General features: G+C 42.9%; 1 protein-coding gene across 2 annotated transcripts in view; it reads right to left on the bottom strand.

Moving 5' to 3' along the window:
* The window catches only part of CREB3L2 (cAMP responsive element binding protein 3 like 2), a 75,380-nt gene that overhangs the window by 31,712 nt on the left and 24,282 nt on the right, over positions 1–19,386 (bottom strand). For both annotated transcript variants that reach the window (XM_041487475.1, XM_041487476.1), the window contains exon 2: positions 4,999–5,215. In XM_041487475.1, coding sequence (XP_041343409.1) covers positions 4,999–5,215 — 217 coding nt within the window. The remainder of the gene's footprint in view (positions 1–4,998; positions 5,216–19,386) is intronic.

Genomic DNA, 19,386 nt, shown 5'->3' with positions numbered 1-19,386 from the left:
GGCAGATCATTATTATGGCTTCAACACACATGAAATGGACGTGATGCTCACAGTACATAACTAAGTGAGCACAAGCTGTCAGTGCAACACTACAGGAAAAATGAGATCACTGGTTTGACAAACAGCAGGACTGGAAGTGGGAGGAGTATTCCCATAACATGCACAATCAGGGAAACTATTCCTGGGAAATCAGTTCCTGTAGTCACTTGACAAAGAGTTTGAAAAAGAAACTGCAAAGGTCCCTGTATTGAGAAAGGCATGGCAATAGATGAAGGTCCAGAAGATTCCACCCAGGGGAAACACCAAGGAAGTGCAGTTCATTTAGACTGTATCCAAGCGGCAGTCAAGAGGGAATTTAGTCTCAGCCTACAAACACCTAGGGAAATACGTTTCAGAGAGCGGATGGTTCTTTAAAAGAAACAAAGGCTATAATGATATCTCATCTATGTGTAACTGGAAGCTAAAGGAGGCCAGACTGCAAATTAAGCTCACAATTAAGTAACCATAAGTAAATGCCCACCTCTAAATCAAAACTAGCATTTTTCAGACATGCTGCTGCTCAAGTAGGAGTTACAGGGTTGATGCAGAGTAACCTATTGAGACTGTGGACCCTGGATATACAGAAGTTCAAAAAATCTTCTCATACTCCGGTATGAATTTAGTTTTCTCATACAGGGCAATGCTTTCAGGCACATGGTGTGATTCTGGGGGTGTCCTGTGCAGGGCCAGGAACTGGATCCTGATGGGTCCCTTCCAACTCATAGGGAGTTCTATGATTCTGTGACTTTAACACTGCAAATGGTGACAAGGATTGACTGCTACCTTTCCACATAAAAATCAATACAAATACAGACCACTCCCACTAAATGGCTTTCTCCTCATTTCCTAAATAAACACACAAAAGAAAAAAAAATGACGTAGAAAAAAAGTTGCAGGAATATGCTCTAAAAAATTACCAGTAGGGCTTTGACAGCAACTTTTGAAAGCACAAGTGAATTTCTTCTTTCATTTCTGTTTTCTTTAAAGTCAGGGCAGCAGAGATTCCCATTTTCATTGTTCACATTACATTGATTCAGTATTTGAACAAAAACAGACAGTAACAGGACAGTGCACCTCTCTATATATAGAAAATAAATTAGGATATGTAATATGACCTAATATAAATAATAAAACTCTCATGATTCACATATACACATGTATTAAATGTGTGCATACATATGGATACAAATAAAACGCTCGAAGACCAACCTGAGCCTCAAGCCCAGAGGTGCCTCTATGCAGAGTCGCCACATGACACTGATTACTACTTGTAAACTCTGCACTGTAGCAAGGGTTTTTCATAGCCCTGCCTGAGATGAGAGATGGATTTACTGTAGAAGGGAGAAAAGTGGGAGCCATGGTGTTGGGGGTTTTGTTTGGTTCACTTGGGTTTCTTATTTGTTTGTGTTTTTCTTTTTCAAACCATGTAGGGAGATGGACTTGAAATTTAAAAGTTGAAAAAGAAAATTCAAGTTTTAAAAGCACATTACAGAAAATCATAACCTCAGCAGTAAAAAACCCAGTAACAATACAGGTTACAGTCTGGGGCCAGCCCGTTTTGGCACAGCTAGGAGTAAAACAGAAACACATCATTTCAGCAATCACACTGTCAAACCTTCAGCCAAGACAAGCCTCTTCAAATCCAAAAGTAACTTCAAAGCATTCCTGAGCAGGAAAGCATCAACAGGAGGGGCAGGTGGGAACCCAGACTAGCCTCAACAGCAGAGCCCTCCAGGGACTGGGAAAGGAATGCACCCAGCAACCTGGGCACAATCTGAGGAGACACAGCATCCAAATCACTGGCCAGGTGTCCATTGTCTATGCCCTGCCAGGCTCACTAAGTGAAAAACACCGGAAAAATCGAACACACACCCACCACAACACACCCTCAGCACTTGAACTGATCTCAGAGGATGAAGAGCCCCACAGAGATGCTGCAGGCTCTGTCTTCACATTCCTGCTACACACCAGCCCCTCAGCATTACCTGCACTCAGCTGTCACCCATGCATCTCACGTCCAAAACAAGGGACAGCCACAATGTCAAAGTTTGTGCCCACAGCTAACAAGGTCAAGCATCGGAGGGCAGGCAAAGAGCCTACACTCTTGAGCCTGTTAGCTAGATTAACCATAGTTAGATTAACCATAGATTAACCATAGATTAACTCATAGCCTGTTAGTTAGATTAACCATAGATTAACCATAGATTAACTCATAGCCTGTTAGTTAGATTAACCATAGATTAACCTACTGAAACTTGGGTCTTGCCTTGCTCCTGGCTGTCTGACCCACAGCCCCCCCTTTCTAAAAGGCTGCAGAGACTGAAAAACTGAAAACAAACCTGCACCAACCACAACAGAAAATCAGGCTTCTTTCCCTATTTCTTTACAGCTGTCAGAAATTAAGCTGTGCCTCGGAAGGCTGCAATGAGATCTCCCTTACCCATCAGCCCTATTCCCAGTCTGCCCTCCCAGCTTCTTCTTGTTGTTTCAAGAGCATTTTCCACTCCACAGCTACCCATTGTCCTCCTCCACAGCCACTCTGCAGTTGTTTCAAAAAGCCCAGGTATCAAAACTAGAAAGCAGAAGCCTGGTGGGAGAGAGGTGGTAGTGCAGCTGATGTGGACAGTTTGTACACAGGACACAGCCTCCTTTTTCATGCTGCAGCCCTCCCCAGGTCATATGTCTTATTCACCACTTCAGGCAAACAAAAGTGATCAACCAGCTGCAAGCAGGTAGGTCAAGCCTGTAAATCTCTCTCCCTCTAGTATCTTTAAAGTTTATGCAAAACTGAATCTAAGAATAGATTCTTGTCACGAGAAGAAACCAAACAATGCATTAAATGCCAGATGTCTTGTACACATGTGCTTTAAAAGTGACACCTTCAGAGAGCCCACACTAGCAACAGGCTGCAAGCATTCAAAAAAGTTATTCTTTACAAAGCTGGGGAAATGGCCTCAAAACAGTGAAGTCAAAACAGTAAGTGGGGAAAGCCAGTGTTTGGATCTTTACTTTATGGACACTTAAATGTGTGCTCACCTTGAATTTAACAGGACTTCTCGGAAAAGTTAAACCCAGACTCACGAATTTCCTAAGTTTTACAGTTCTAGCTCTTTTTAGAAAAACTTCATCTAAAATTAACAATTACAGGAATAGGTCAATTCAGCAGTTTCAGAAATTACAGTAATGGCCAAGCAGTGGCCAGCAAGAAACAGCTCACAGCAGAAATTACTCATTCCCCTGCAGGAGTGGGCAGGAAAATGGAATCAGAGCAACCAATCACTCCACCATAATGGCTGAAAGGAAACATTAAATAACATTTTCAGTAAGGTGGTGGAAGACTTGGGGGGGGGGGGGAACAAAAGACAGAAACAGACACCGAAAGGCTTAAACCTGTCTTGAAGATCATGTGCTGAACAATGCGGCCTTTTTCTCAGCCTCCCTGCATGCTGAAGCTCAAAAACCAGGGAAAAATCGTGAAAACACTACAAGAGCTCACTAATTTGCCCACTGGGATGGGTATTTGGAGAATCCAAATTTTTTGGACATTCCATATGTGTCTCAGCTCCTGCCACTCCATAAAACCCCTCCCAGCTCCCCAGCAGCAGAGGATTATGCTGGAGCATAAGGACCCTCCCCTCCACACTCTTACTTGGTGGTCCCCAAAAGGACACTGGTGCTCCCAGTATCTGTGCCCTTACTCCACCAAGGGGACTGGTCTTCACTGGAATTGTCAGGAGCACTGTGTACCTTCACTGTCTAACAACAGAGATGCTTTCAATCCCCAGCGTCATGCCCTACAGTACTGCCACCCAAAAAATCCTCTTTTCCTGCTCTCACAGATTCAAGGAATGAAAAATCATCAGCCTTTGAATATCTATCAGACAGCCAGGTTCACTCTAATATTGCAATATCTTTAAGTATTCACTGTTTTGAAGTCAATAGGTGCAGAAAGGACATGAGCATGATTCTGGGGTTAGGATTAAATAAAATCCCAAACACCAAGAACAACTCCTCCTCCTCCTCCTCTCTTATGAAACACTCTGCAGAGTGAACATAAGACGAAGTGTTTTCCATTCATTTTCTATTTTTAAACCCACTTGTTAATGCTTCTTGGCTTTTTAAATCATCATTTGACTACAGCTCTATTACAGTAGTCTCAGCAGTATGAATTTCTTCAGGAATTTTCCCCAAAGGAAACTCCCCTCACTTTTAGCCTAATTTGAAGCTTCCCCCTATTAACTTCCAGAAAAGCTTGGTTTCTGACGCTCCTTGTGCTTGTTTTCCCTTCCACAACTAATATTTCCTGTATGTGTTAATTTTAAAATATTCCTATAAAACAGCCAGGAAACAGAAAAATGGAAAACTTTCTGCAGATTATGTTTCCCAATCATTTCCAAAAATCCTGTCCCACACTGAAAAATCCTTCTCACAGGTTTTATTAGTTGTCCTCTTGTCAAATCTCTGAAAGATTTCATCTTGTTCCAACAGAGCACTTTGGACTACAAAACTCTCAGCCTTTGAAGACCTGTCTGGTGGATCTTCACAAACAGTTAAGCTGGTCAATGCTTAGCCAAAAGCACTTATCTCTCTCCCTTTTCTTCTAATGCAACTTAACACTCCACTGCTTTGTACTGTAAAGCTAATGGTGAAGACAAACCAATTTTTAAGAGTCGAAGTCTGGCATCGCTATTATTCCTTATAGTTACCAGATATTCATGGTCTTGCTCATCCACCAACCACTTCACACCAGAACAAGAAGGTTAGATCTTCTCCTCCCACCACTCTTGCCTTTCCCCTTTTTCCCCTCCAGATGTTTATAACTGCTGAATTCCAGATAGCTGTTAAAAATGGGTTTTCATCAATTTCTATGCATCACCATTTTCCACAGCCACAGTTCCACCAGGAGCATTTCATTACTGCGTTATCACAATAAATGAATGTGGGCTCAGTGTGTTGTACCTTCATTAAAGTTGTCATCAGTCGAGATGTGGGTCAAGGGAGACTGGGGTCGGGAGTCCCCACAGAGGGAATAGCTGTGCTCAGCCTGGATGAGGGGCGCTGGGGACGCCGGGGACAGTTCCACCTCCATGATTTCATTCTTCTCAGACAAAAAGGGATCATTCAACAGCTGGCCTAGGACATCAGGTGAAAATTCATCCAGGAACTCTGTGAAGTGCTGTGGAGACAAAAAGGCAGGGGAAAGTTTATCTCCTTTCTTGTCTGTCACGCCAAGCACAGGAGGGAACAGATGAGAACAATTCTGTGTGTGCACTGGTCATCTGTGCCAGTCAGCAGCAGGATCGACCACCCTGTCTAACAACCTCCTCCTCCAATCACTACTTCAAGCTGAAGAGCTACAGCTAGAACAAAAGTCCTCTCAGAGGCATACATTACAACAGAAGAGCCTGTCATTAAACTACAACAAAAATGGAAAATGGAAGCATGGTACTCATGTCCTGAAGCAGTCTCCTCCTGCCACACCAAAGGTACTCACTACGGTGCACTATAGTGGGAAAAATGGCAAAGCACATTTCCCTCAGACAGAGTGAAAGATCCTGCAGGATCTGTCACCAGAACATGTTATGTATGGAATAGAATATAGGGGGTTAATGTTCGCTGAAGCACAGAAGAAAAATGAAACACATTCCAGCACAGACTGACACCACATATGACTGTTTTAGCTGTGCAGAACATTCCGTGTGCTCCAGAAAAACGGGTCCATGCACATCCACAGCCAAGAAATTAACACATTTGCTATAAAATGGGTTTCCTGGTGATTTATGTATCTATTTTAGAAGTAGCATTCCACCTAGAGCCTGTATCCAGCTTCTAGGCCCCAGAGCTAAAGCTCCTGACAGCCAGTACTAATTACTACTTTGTGTGTTGCACTGAATTCATTACACCAGCAGCACGTGTTAGATCTGTATGTAGCAGAGTAATTCCATGTTTGTTTATTATTCAAAATGAGCACAAACCAAACCTTGCAATCTATTTCCTCCAAACTCCAATGCAGCTCCCATCAAAAGCCAAAAACTCTGTCTCTTCATCTTCTTTCCAGTGTCAGAAAACTACACCTTTGACAGATGAAAGATCTGCACTGCAACAAATCATTCCTGTTCATCTCATTCACACAAAGAATTCTATTTTTGTATAAAAATCCTTGTACAGTGAATTGTAATGAGATTTTCTGAACAATGAGCAATTATCTACCATCTTATATAGGAATCTTTGTCAGCTGAGGCACGATGCTATAAAAGTCTAAGTTTGTTTGATCTGTTTAGTTTCTGCAAGCAGTATTGATCTTGGCTCTTCATCATGCTCTCTCCTGCAGAAACAAACACTGAAATTCAAGATTCAGCTTCCTGTAGGCTAAATCAAGAATTAAACAAGTCAATATTGTACAAACTCACAAGGGAAGCAGTGTGCTCACCCTCACACACTCACATTTCACAGCTCCAGCAGCACCTGTGGCTTGAAGCCTCATGCTGAAAACCCTGAGCACAGCTGGCTCTCACAGAGTTCCTGGATGTTCAAGCACCTCTTCCAAATGCTAACTGTGCCTTTTTTCAAAATCAGTAAGTCTTGAGTCAATGCTGACCAACAATGAGGAAAAGAAAATATTGACTGAATACAAGGCAATAAACAGAGGACCACAGCTGCTATGCTAGAATAACAAACTAGCTCAAGAAAAGCCTTTACAAATGGCAAAACATATTTGTAGCCTCATATTTACTTACTGTAAATCATAACACTAATAAACTCTTAGAGGACTCTGCAAGAGGGTCATGACCACCTTAGAAAGCCTTGTTTATTTTAATTTTGATACCCAAGGACTCAGTAGCACTTCACAACCAAGTGCTTCCCAACAAGGACAAAAGTATAAACTACAACACCCCACTATGCAAAGAAAAAAGAAAAAGGATGCACAAGAGTTGTTGAACATCCTGGTACATCAATAAAGACACTGAATAAAACAGTATAGGCAGCCAATAATGTGTAAACAAGGCACAGAAATACTTCCCATCCATGAACGAAGTCAAGGATGAACCTATAAAAAAGCAGTACCTTTCTTAGGGACAATGCTTTTCCCCCCAGTCTGCACATTTCTTTTCATTTGGAGCAATGGCAAGAGTAAATTATATTTGTTTACATATTTTCCTAAAGCTAGAGCATTTCCTTCTTTCTAATTCTTGCATGCATTACTCTGACTGATGAGTAGCAGATGCTGGAATATAGCTGCTACAGTATTTGTACCATGGGTTCCACATGCAGCTGCTTTACCACCAGCATCATCCAATTTCAGGATGTCATCCTTGAAAATATCATACCTATGTGTTGACTTAGTCTGACTATTTAGATGTTATAACTTAACAGACTCAGCTTAAAGAAACATGGTCACAGGCTACTCAGCTATTTTTGGCAAATTCACAAATAAGGAACTTTATTAGCTGTCTATCAGTTTTGATATGAAATAAAAGCTTATCAAGTATTATTTTACTTTTCCATTTGACTGAAGTTAGGCCCATCAGATTTTTTTTTTTCCTTTCTAAATGGGGAATTTTACTAAAACCACTTCAGAAAAAGCAAAGGAGGAAACAAACATTCAACTTCAGAAAACCAGAGAGAAAGAGGACCTCAGGGTGGGGAAGGATGTTCAACACATTTGTCAATATTTGTGCTTTCTCCTTTTCACATGCAGCTGCAAAGCAGCAAGCTGTGAGCAAGAATAGAATATGCATTTATAACAGAATTATCTGAGAGTACATAAATGGTTGGTTTCTAAAATGATTTTCTAGTTTCATTATAAGTACCAAGTTTATTTTTAATGATCTCTGATGTAACATTGTACACTGGCCAATAGAGACTGCCACAGGTCAGACTGTGCAGCTACAGAACTCAGCAAACAGACAATTTTAGAGATCTGGACTACTCTGATTTAAAAAATCACGGGCTCCTTGATTTACAGGAATTTTTCAGATGATATACACTTCTCCACTACAGTGAATGCTTAAAGCTTGATCACTTTTTGTCCCAAATAAAACAGTTGTCTCATTGAACGTGGCTCAGTTTGCTTAGAGAAGTAAAGAAGAAAAGGCATCAGAGCAGCAAACGCAAAAACCACCCGGGGGCAGCCAGACCTCCAGCTCCCCAAAACTTCCACCTACACCTAAGCTGCTCCTTCTGTCTTTTCAAAGCACATTCTCCCATTGCCAACCCCTCTCCTCCTCCTCCTCCCCTCTCTGCTTCCACATGCACCTCAGCAGTCATCAGCCACTTCCATAGCTGGAAAGCCCCAGAATAACCCCCAGTTTTGACACAGTAGCAACCAGCCCTGTGCTCAGGAAAAGGAAAGGGCAATTTGGGAAAGAAACTGAGAGTTTGACCCTTAGAACCTGCACAAGAAAGAAATTCCTTGTCTATGGCTTTCAGCTAGGCATCTTTCACTCAGAGAGTTCACCTTTACAAAAATTTAAAAAATTTTAAAAACTTGCACTGAGAATCTGCCTTTTTTTCTTCTTCTTTTCCCTTTTTGTTGTTAATACCTCTGTAGACAGCTCAGCTGCCAGATTCCTGCTATCCTCACACCCCACTGGCAGCCCCAGCACTAATTGCAGACATGTGTTAGTACAAGGAGTCTGTTTGAATTATTAAACTGTTCTCACCACATAGCAGAGAGATGTGTTCAGCTAGGATTTTAACCTCTGTAAAAAGTCAGGGATTTAGGACAGATGTAACCTTATCTTCCACCTCCCCTTCCCCCAGAACCCTGAGAAGAAAAAACAACAGCAGCACTCCTGTTTACACACAGAAAGGAAATGGCAGCCCTGAGGAGTTTCAGCACTCATCTGGCTGGACATTGGCTCATGCCTACATCCTGGGTGTTTTTGGGGAGCACAAACACCTCCAGCCACGCCGTTGCAGTAAGCAAACAGAGGAAAGCTCTCAGATCTGGGTGCACAGGGGATTTTCGGACAGATCTTGGAAAGTAGCATTTGGCTGCACACCAGCTGTGCCGCAGGCTGCAGCTCTGCACAGCAACTGCCTGTTCCGGCCACATAAAGGCCCTTTTCTCCAGCTGCCTCAGGGACCAGGGTTTTTTTTTTTATTTCTTGTCTGATCAAATGAAGGTCTGTGAAGCAAAACACTCCGGTTTTGCTAGGTGCATGGCAGTGCTGGCTTCTCCACCAGCTGACCTGAAGCCAGATGAGAGCAGCACTAGCCCAGTTGGTTGTCTGAAGATGATGTTACCATGGCTAAAAATTAATCTTCAGAAAACTGGCCTTCTAAGAACTCATTAAAAAAGGAATGCAGAAAAGTCAAGAGCCCAGAATGATATTTCCCAATTATATTTAAATTTTTAAACAAGTAGCAGGCTTTGCTGAGCCTGGAAAATGCACTGCATCAGCTGCAAGTCCCACACACCAACTGTAGCATCACAATCCCACCTTTTCCAGCAGAGTCATGCCAGAGGGGAGCTGCAGTGACAGCACCTTTTGCACTCTGCAGAATAAGATCAGCAGACCAGCGCAAGGCAGCCCTGCCAGAGTTTAAACCACTAACAAATTCAAGATATTACCCTCCTGGGAGTTAGTGGCTCCCTCCTGGCTCACCCCAAAGTCTCCCCATCCTGAAGGGATCCGTCACCCTTTCACAGGAGGAACTGTCAGGTACACAACAGGCACTCATTAAAAAAAAAAATCTCACCATCCACCTGTAGGTACAAACAACCCGGGTTTTATGTCTTTATTATACTGTAAAATTATTTAATGTCTGCTCAGTAACTATACTGAAATTCTCTCATTTGTGGGAGAATATGAAGAGTAACACAAAACTGGTATTTGAAACCAGCAATAAGATCCACTGTAAGAGCAGACACAATTGTTTGGACTCTCACACCAGCATTTACTCATTTTAAGCACTAAAAAAAAATGTAGACAGATTTTAAAAAACCCACTAAGTGAATAACATACAGGTTGTGTCATCAGCAAAACAAATGCCAGGAAATTCAGAGCTAATAGATTTACATGGTAATTAAAGCTGCACATCTTCCCAACTTGCTTGGGTCACACAGTTGGAAATGCTGAAGTTCATGCTGAGCAAATCTTATAATCCACGCCATTATGGACACATGTATGCACACATTTCCATTGCAAACACTCAAATATTTCCACCCCACAACTAGCAAAGCAGACATGCATTTTTTTACCTTATCAGGGGGATTTTCCAAGAACCATGCTTACTCCTTTGCCCATCTTCCAAAATATTCTTTCACTTTTTTCTTTAACAACCCCCACCAAAAACAGTATTTTGTATTTAAAAAGATAACTAAAATCTAAATGAAACCCTAAAATAGACAGATCTAAATATGGGTTAAAAAAAGAAAAACAAAAATTAAAGACAGAAAGACAGAAGCCCTTGTGCAGTAGAGGCAAGGGTGAGAAACAACCCTCAAGTTCAAACTTTTAAGTCCACTGTCTGCAAGAGGAGAAAAGAATGCTATTGCTCCTTCCTAGCCCAAGCCTCTTGGGGTCATGCCAAATAGGAAAATCCTTCTCACAATCCCCTGCCCTTCTCCCAGTTCATAGCTCTTGGATCTAGCCTAACTTTTCAAGAGGCTGGGTACATGTTTTGCTATTTTCCACCCCCTTCCCAAAAAGCCAAAGCCAGAGGAGTGAGTCACTGGGGCAAGAGCAGTGAGTCAGTGAGCTGGAAACCCTTCAAAAAGGCTGCCCCCATGTGAGTCCCTGACTGAGACCTCAAAGTACATTATTAATTCTGTGTTGCAAGTAAGCATTTGGACTAAGCTCTCAGGTCAGATGTAGCTGTTCTTTTCTCTCAGCTCTCCCCCCCCGCTCCCCACTCCCCTATGCCTTATTTTGTTTTTGCCAGCTTCAGCAGCAGAAGCACAGAACACTGAACCTCTCCATTACTTGTCCCCATGCCATTCCCCTCACCCAGTGAGCAGCAGGGTCACAGTTCCTTACCCCCAGGGACTGCAGAGGCTGCAGGACAGGCCTGACTGACCCATCTGCATCTCACAAGCCTCCAAGCCACCAAGAGTAGGGGCAAGCCTCTCCTTGACACCTCCAGTCAGCATGGCTCACACCACACAGGAAGGGGAGCTCAGCTTCCAAAACTTACTCACTGGGGTTTCCAATGATTTTTAGCACCCACACAAGATACCTAAAGAGACCAGAAGAGACTTATCTTCTCTTTGTGTGTAGAGAAGAAAAGTATGTTTGATTGGCTTGTTTGTTTTGTTGTTTTTGGTTTTTTTTTCCATGCTCTAGCCATGCAGTGCCAGTCATAAATATTTGCGGTGAGACAATATTAATTTGCTTGGTTACACCCTAGCTACACCTCCAGGCTCTATAGAAGGAACTTGGACTTACTGCAAGTTTTACATCAAACTAGTGTCTTCTGTGTAACTCACAGGGTCAAGCCAAAAATTAAACAGTGAAGAAAGTTTTCAGATTGTATACAAAATTTACACTTCAATGGTGGGCACTTATGGCCCTTTTTGCTGCCCAAGAGCTCAGCAGCAGGGATAACACATTTTGCTCTTGCACAGCTGCTTCAACTTACAGCCATTTTTAAAAGAACATGGTTGCTCCAGTTCCTTCTTGACAAGAGACAGAACAATATAGGAGAGTTTTACACCACTTGGGCACACTGCATTTGGCTTCACTTAACATCTTCCCTCAACATGGAAATGGGAGGGGATGAAAGCAAAGAAAATACATCTCAGGCCTCCTGCAACAGCATCCCTTTTTGATGGGTACAGATGAGCCTTTTGTAAAGGGCACAGCCAGCACAGTTCCTGTATTTTAAACAAAATCCACTAGTGCATGCATCTCAGAGATCACAGAATATCTCAAGTTGGAAAGAGCCCATAAAGATCATCAAGTCCAACTCCCAGCTGACTTCAGAACTATAACAGGAAGTAGGAAAAGATAACCACTGATACTGCTAGGAAACCTCAGAAAAATCATAATTTCACATCTAGCTTCCCATTAGTGCAGGGGACCTCCTGCAGAACACAGATGCTTTCCAGTTCAGATGTTTCATATTTAAAGTATTCTCAACAGCCTCCTCCCTGAGGACCAAATTAGTATCTTACAAAGGAGGAGCTTTCACCAGGCTGACTGGTGTAGGTAGGAAACAACTTCTGCTCTATCAGCAGTGCTTGCCAGTCCTGACTGCCAAGGCACTTGACATTTAGAATAAAAATCCTTATTTTTTCCTTCAAAAGTGTTTCTTCTTTAATGGCTGCAAAGTTTAAATGGCAGGGTTGGTTCCAGCTTGCAGGAGCCATCGTTCTTTCTTTTTCCTAACACTGGCTGCAAACCTACACACCACCCATCAAAATCCTGCCCTTTAATTAAAGCTGTCTGATATTATAAAATAAGTAAGGCTTTATGATCAGTATTGGCAGCTTAAGGAGAGATTGGGCATTTTATTTCACAAAAGAGTTAGTAGTCTTTGTTTTACAGATTTATAGAACTGGTTGGGGAGTGTTCTGATGCATTGTTTGTTTGTTTTTAAGAATAGAGGCTGAGGCTTGAAAAGACACAAATTTAAGCTCTTCAGTGTTTATTTAGGCACTCTTCAGTTCTGAAGAGTCAGACTATGAAGTGCCTAAATGCAGACACCCTGAGTTGATTATGGAAAACATTAATTAGCTTCCATAAAGACTACCAAAAATTCATACACATAACAGTTGAAATTGCAGATGTGTGTATAGTTTTAAAAAGAAAAAAACACACCACACACATATAACCCTTTCTTGAACTCAAGAAACAGGTGCTTGAGCACAGTGGAGGGAGAATAAAAAATGGAGTGGTTCTGTGAAACAAATGTAAAGAAATCAACAGGTCATATTGCCCTACCTAGGAGGATGAACTGCCCAATCCTTGCAGAGCTCAAGGATCAGCAGCCTTTGGCTAGCAATGACCTGAGCTGCCACGGGGTTTAGACCCTGCCCAGCAGGACCTGTGTCTATCACACAGATATCTGCTATCAGGGCAGAAGGAGGAACACACTGGCAGGACTTTGTGTTCAGTGCTGCTGTCACTGAGGATTACACATTAAGTACCGTGCACTAAAAAAGTTGGTTATGTGTCTAATACTCTTCCAGTGTGTGATCTCACCAGACAGTCAAACTGAAGAACACCTGAAGAACACCTTTCCAAACAAGTCCTCTACCTTGCTTTCAGTAGAAACATCCTGGTGTTTGATGTGACATACCTCTCACCCTTCCCCTGAGCTTGCACTAAGCCCAGACACCATGGATGCACACAGAGCTAGGACTTCATCAACAGCAGGAATCATCACAGACTTCCCACCCCTGACTGACAAAACATTTCCAGTTTGAAACTTTGCATAATGTTTAATATCAAACCTGCTACTGCCCCAGCAAGCTAATGAAGAACAGTGTGACAGTACTTGATGATGGCAACACCAAGAGCATCCCTACCCTCTACCTTAAAGAGAACATGGTTTTTGAAGCCATGACACTGGAGCTGCTTCAGATGCGCCAGCCCTACCAAATGCATCCCACAGCAAAAAGCCTTGCATTTTAAAGCCACCCCCAGTGGTCCTCTGTACCATGAGATGGATACTTCAGGACACCCACGTTGCACTTGAACGGCATTAACTCTGCAGAAATTCACACAGGAACCCAAAGAAATGGTTTTGGCACCTCATTTTGTATGGACCAGTACTTCCATTAGCACTGGTACTTTGGGACCTTCCTCTGAGGGAAGACACATTTCATTTTATGTCAAAACAAGAGTGTGGGTGGGTCACTTGCTTTTTACTCGTCAAAGGCAAAGTTTGTTTTGAAGCCCTGCTGAAATCTGCAGAAAGGAAAAGAAAAGGAGACAGGATATGAAAAAGATCAAATAAATATACACTTACAAGCATGTGTCTGCAAAAATCATTTTCAGATACCCCACACTTGAGAGCTGGTATTCCAATTTCCTATGGCAAGCTTTTTGTCCCAGCGCCAACAAACATTACTTAACTCAGTTTTAAAAAAAAATAAATAAATAAACCATGAGTGGCACTGGACTAGGGTTCAGGACCCAAGATAGCAGTAGATGGAAACATCTGTACTCTAAGACCAGGTCTTAAACAAAAACAAACTTCTGTGCTTATTATTCCTCTCTGCTTCCTTCCAGAGATGCAGGGACTTGTGGAACAGGTTATCTAGCAAGAGGCATGGTGGATCTCTCTCCTCATGAGTCCTGGGAATTCAGGGGAGACTTTCAAACCAGTGTTGCCATCATTTGTCTGTGACCTGACACTACAGCTTGTTTTTTTAGCCCTCTCCCACTCAGAGCACCCCGCTCCTCCACCTCTAGCTCCTCTCTGTACCTTCCATTCCAAGGCCTTTGCTCCCAAGCAGGTGAAAGAGAGGCCAAGCTACTCATCCATCCCCTTGCAGGACATAAAGAAGAGCAACAGAACTGGGAATGAAGCTGCAAACTGCAGGCAAAGACTCTGGGGGAGCAGAGCCAGAAAAGCAAGAGAACAGAAGGAAAACAACAGGAAGAGTCAAAGTCACAGCACCTGGAAAGGGATAAAATAAATCAGTGACAGATAAGCAGCATATTAAGACTGTGCCAGAACTTCCTCCATCCCCAGCTGTGTATTTTTGCCAAGTGTCATTGACTTTCGTGCACTGCCATTTAAATCTCGGCATATTACAGAGTTTACTCTTGTGACTGCTCTGGACTTTCTCTCATTTGTTCCTCCCCACCTGAAAGGCAAAACCACTGCCATCTTAACATGGCAGGTGAAGAGAAAACCTCACAGTGAAAACAAACCTGCTTACCATGGGAACATAAATATTATATATTTGAGCTACTGAGAGAAGGGAAAAATTACTGAGAATTAACATAAATCAGAATCTAGAAAACAAGAAAGAGTTAATAGAAAATGCATTTCAGATGGAGAAAGATTGCTTCTGAGTTTGTCAGGATCCAGAAGAATGTTAATTACAGATCAGGCCACTGCGTGGCTGCAGTTATTGAGGGGAGAAAAAAGAAGATCAAAATGTTTAATTGAATATTCCTGGGAGGGGGCGGTTCTGAATTACTGTTTTTTATATAAGACCAGATGATACAGCCATCCCACAGGATGGTAATGAAATGACTTTTATTCCAACAATAATGGAAGAGAATATAAAAACAGCTACTCAAAGTTGGCCATTTTAATTAGTAGAAAGCTTCCATCTGAAAAGTCTAAATAGAGCTTCTAAGGAGCTCTTGAAACTATTTTCAGTAGGAGACAATATTAATCGACTGTAAGAAATAATACAAAAATATTTAAATGTCAACAAGGCAACCAAAGTAACAGCAAGTTAACCTACCTACTGTTCATTTCTGATGAAAGGCAGAGATGGGAAAGGGAAGAGAGTAGTGAAGAGCCCAAGAACTTCCAAAAGGAAGAGAAATCTAATTTATGCTTATAATTCCACAATAACTGATAATCAAGCTTCTTAAATTTTCTCTCATTCTGAAATAATATTACAAGCTTAATACCCCTTGTAGCATAAGGCAACTGACTTGGTGCTATACAAACAGAGCCAGAGTGAGATGAAGTCAACAGGCCCCATTCAATGTAACAAGGAAATCAGAAATCTCCAGATGTGAAACACAAATGAGCTGATTGTGCCACACTTTTCCAGTGGGTTCCCACAGGGATCAGTTCTTGGCCCCAGACTCTAATACTGTGACCTGAGAGGAAAAGCCACCACTGCTGAAGGTTGCAGATAATGCAGTATCAGCAGGGGCAGCAAGTAACAAAATGGTCACCAAACCAAAACACAGAGAACTTGGTAAGCAGCCATAAACAAGAGACATGTCTTAAGTAAAGCTGAAGGTAAAAAAAAATAATTAAAAAAAAATCTTATGGTGTAAACCAAAGGCTCCAAGTCACACTTGGGTGATGACAATGAGAAGCCAAGACCCCAGGACTCAGGGACATGGCTGAAGAAACATCTGTGGGACAAGTACCACAAGCACTGAGTCCTAGGGAAGAATTACTGCAGATGTGTGCTCATGCCGCAAATGCAGGAGGCCCCTGTTGTATTTCAGGTTCAGCCCCTCAGCCAGTGCTGGGGTTTCACTCAGTTCCAGGTGCAGCCAAGCACTGGGAACTCTTGCATGGCCATCCCATGCTGTGGGGCCAGCACCCAAAGAACAGCAGGGAGGTATTGCAGAATTTTTTGCCTTTTTTATTTATTTAGGACTTCTTTTGTTTGTACTTGTTTCTTAAATGAGAAACTTCTTTCATATTTAAAAGAAGTGTGCCTGCAAAGCTCGACCCCCAGCTACAGCTCTGTACTGCAGCCTCATGCCAATCACACAACCTGCTGCACAAGTCTGTGTTCCCTGCAAAACCAGAGTTTGAGGACTTCAGAAGACAGAGAGGTCTGAAGCACAAGTATCTCTGTGCTCATGGTGAATGCAGCTGCTACTGGCCACAGTCAGGCTCCACTCCTATGCCACCAATTTTTTTAAAAAAGGAAGTTGAACAACTGGAGAAAGTTCAGAGAATCACGAGAATTATTACAGAAAGAGAAATCTTGCCTCAAAATAAAAGCAAATAAGAAAAGAAGAAACCAACGTATTCAGCTTATCAAAGAGGAAACAAATGCAGAACATGAATGTTCCTAAGTAATGAAACGGAGTAAGACTTCAGAGGATGGCTCGACCAGCTTGCAGCTAAGTTTACCATCTGGAGCCAGATCCATTCACTATGGTTCACAATATTAAAAAAAGGGAGAACAATCAATCATGAAGGAACAGTGCAAATTCTTTGACCCAAGCCATTCTTAATTGAAGAGTAGAGGTTGCCCTAAAAAGATATGCAGGAATTCAAACAATCTGGGAAAGTTTTATAGCCCTTGATTTACATAAGGTTAAAATAATTCATCATAATTGTTTCCTTTGACCCTCTGGCAGCCAAACAAGGCTGTATACTAAAATGGCAGCGTGTTCTGGAGAAACTGATGCAAAGCCAGAGCTGGGAAACCTGCTGATGTTACTCTGCATACCTGTATTCCAGATAACCTGATATCCTTATCAGGAAGGCAGCTGGGGAACACAGTTCAAGAAGGCAGGTTTGAGACCAAAGGTTGCTCATGTCAGACACAACGCCCCACTCACAAGCCTGCTCCAAACACGGCGCTCAGCAAACTCCAAGTGGCTGGCACATCCCAGAGCACTAGCCCACGGAAAGCCTTTTCACGTGTTTATTTTTAAGGCTGGGCTCTCCAGCTCTGCTGCAGGAGTCAGCTTTCCTCTCCACACCAGAGGGTTGGTGAGGGCTGCACGCATGTCCCTGCTAGCTGGGAGAGGAAGCCCCTACCACTTGCCATCACTGCAAGAGCCACACCTCAACAGCAAGCTGGGAGAGGGTCTCAGAGGAGGAAAGATCTGGAAAGCTTGCATTGGACTTCAGGGTTTCTCTGTCAAAGAGACTGAAATGCAAACACACACATGCAAATTATCCCCTATCTTTCTGAAACTAATTTGTTCCTCAGGATCAGAGTGGCATCTGCAGCCACACCACACCACACCACAAGCAAGTGGTTGTGACAAACTGCAAGGACTCACAAGCACAGAGCACTATTATAATTTTCAAAGTCCACATTTGATTTCCACATCCAATAGATGGCCAGTTTCAGTGCTGACAGGACATTCCCCATGAGCCCAAGCAGGAGGAATGCTGAAGTGCATGGGGAAATTAAAAGGGAGCTTCCACGTGAAGGGATTTGCTTCAAAAGAAGTCATTTAGCAGCTGCTCACTTCGAAGTCTTTTTTAAGTCTTCTAGTTAGTAAAGCTGCATGTGTCTGGGCATCTCTTTCAGGGTCTATCATCCTTTCCAAGTGCAAGTTTGCAGCAGCAGAAGCCGGTCCATAGCAGAGAAATCAAAGGCAAGTAACTTTATTCTTACTTTAAATCTGACAAAGAGCACAAACACAAGTGTGTAATGTGCAACCCTATTCAAACACAGCGAGAACAAGGTTACTTGTGCTCTTATTTTACGTTAGACATAAGCTTTTTTTAAAAAAAAAGTTTTTAAAGCTCTTTTAGTTTGATAAAGAAAAGCTTTAAAAGCAACCAGCTGACAGAATGAAAGGAGAGGGAGCATTTAAGAAAAGGATGAGTCTGATCCAGTTTTAAAGATTAATTACAAGATTAATGCCAGCAGAAGATGCTCCAACCAGCACCTCCAGCCAGCACACACACACAGAGCCCTGCGCAGCATCTTCCCCATCCACATCTCCCAAACCCTAATGCATAAACAAAGCCGCTTTCACTTGTGGCACTGAAATTTAATTAATTGGATATATTGAGCAAGTGAGTGAGCTGTGCAGCGTGGAAGATGCCTCTCCTGAGGCTGCAGAAAGAGCCTGCCAGCTCTGGGGACAGAGACGGCGCAGGGAAGTATCAGACATTGCATAAGCACACGTCATTGCTCATTCCTGCTATCCCGGCCAGCGCTAGCTGAGACCCCTGCCAGCCACGGCCAGGATCCATTCCAGCTATTCAGAGGCGGCTGGGTGCCCAAATGGGGGAGCAGGGAGAGGAGGCCCAGCCTGGGGGTGTGCCTGGGGATGGACATGGGACCCGTCCCAGCACCCAGCCAGTGCCTCCAGGGGCCCCTCAGCCCCTGCTTGTGCAACCATTACCCCACAGTTTAGAAGCAGGGGGAGTAGTGTGGAAAATGTGGTTTTTCCAGACTTTACCAACACATTTTCCTTCTTCTAAGGATAGAAGTATGGCCTGGTGTTTAGAGGACCACGCAGCAGCTGCCATCACACACCATCTGGACCAGCCTGGGCCTCTTGTCCCATGAGGCAAAGGCGCCCTTTGCCTCTTCATTCCACGCACCCAAGGGCAGTAAGGAAGCGATATTCTCCAATCACAAGGGAGGGATCACAAGGGTAGTGGCATGGAAGATTGCATCACATTCAATGCCAAAATTACCAGGATCATAAGAAAACTAAAGCCAGCTGGGAGATAGAGAAAGCCCCTTGTTGCAGGGTACAGCACTGGACACTGCACAAAGGCCAGGAGTGAGAGACACACACACCAGCACTTCAACTGTTTAGGTTAGTAAATACCTTTGAGATCTTCAAGTCCAACCCAGCACTGACAAGTCCAACATTGAACCTGGTCTTTAAGTGCCACATCTGCACATCTTTCAAAAATCCCCAGGGATGGTGACTCAATCCCTAGACAGCCTGTTCCAGTGCTTGACAGCCCTGTCAGTAAAGAAAATTTTTTATTATCCAATCTAAAACCTCCACTGGGGCAACTTGAGGCCAT

This window comes from Pyrgilauda ruficollis, unplaced genomic scaffold, assembly GCF_017590135.1.
Source record: "Pyrgilauda ruficollis isolate IOZ18807 unplaced genomic scaffold, ASM1759013v1 scaffold80, whole genome shotgun sequence".
NCBI classification, from domain to species: domain Eukaryota; kingdom Metazoa; phylum Chordata; class Aves; order Passeriformes; family Passeridae; genus Pyrgilauda; species Pyrgilauda ruficollis.
Note: the sequence above shows the minus strand (reverse complement) of the source record. Positions and strands in the feature narration are given on the sequence as shown.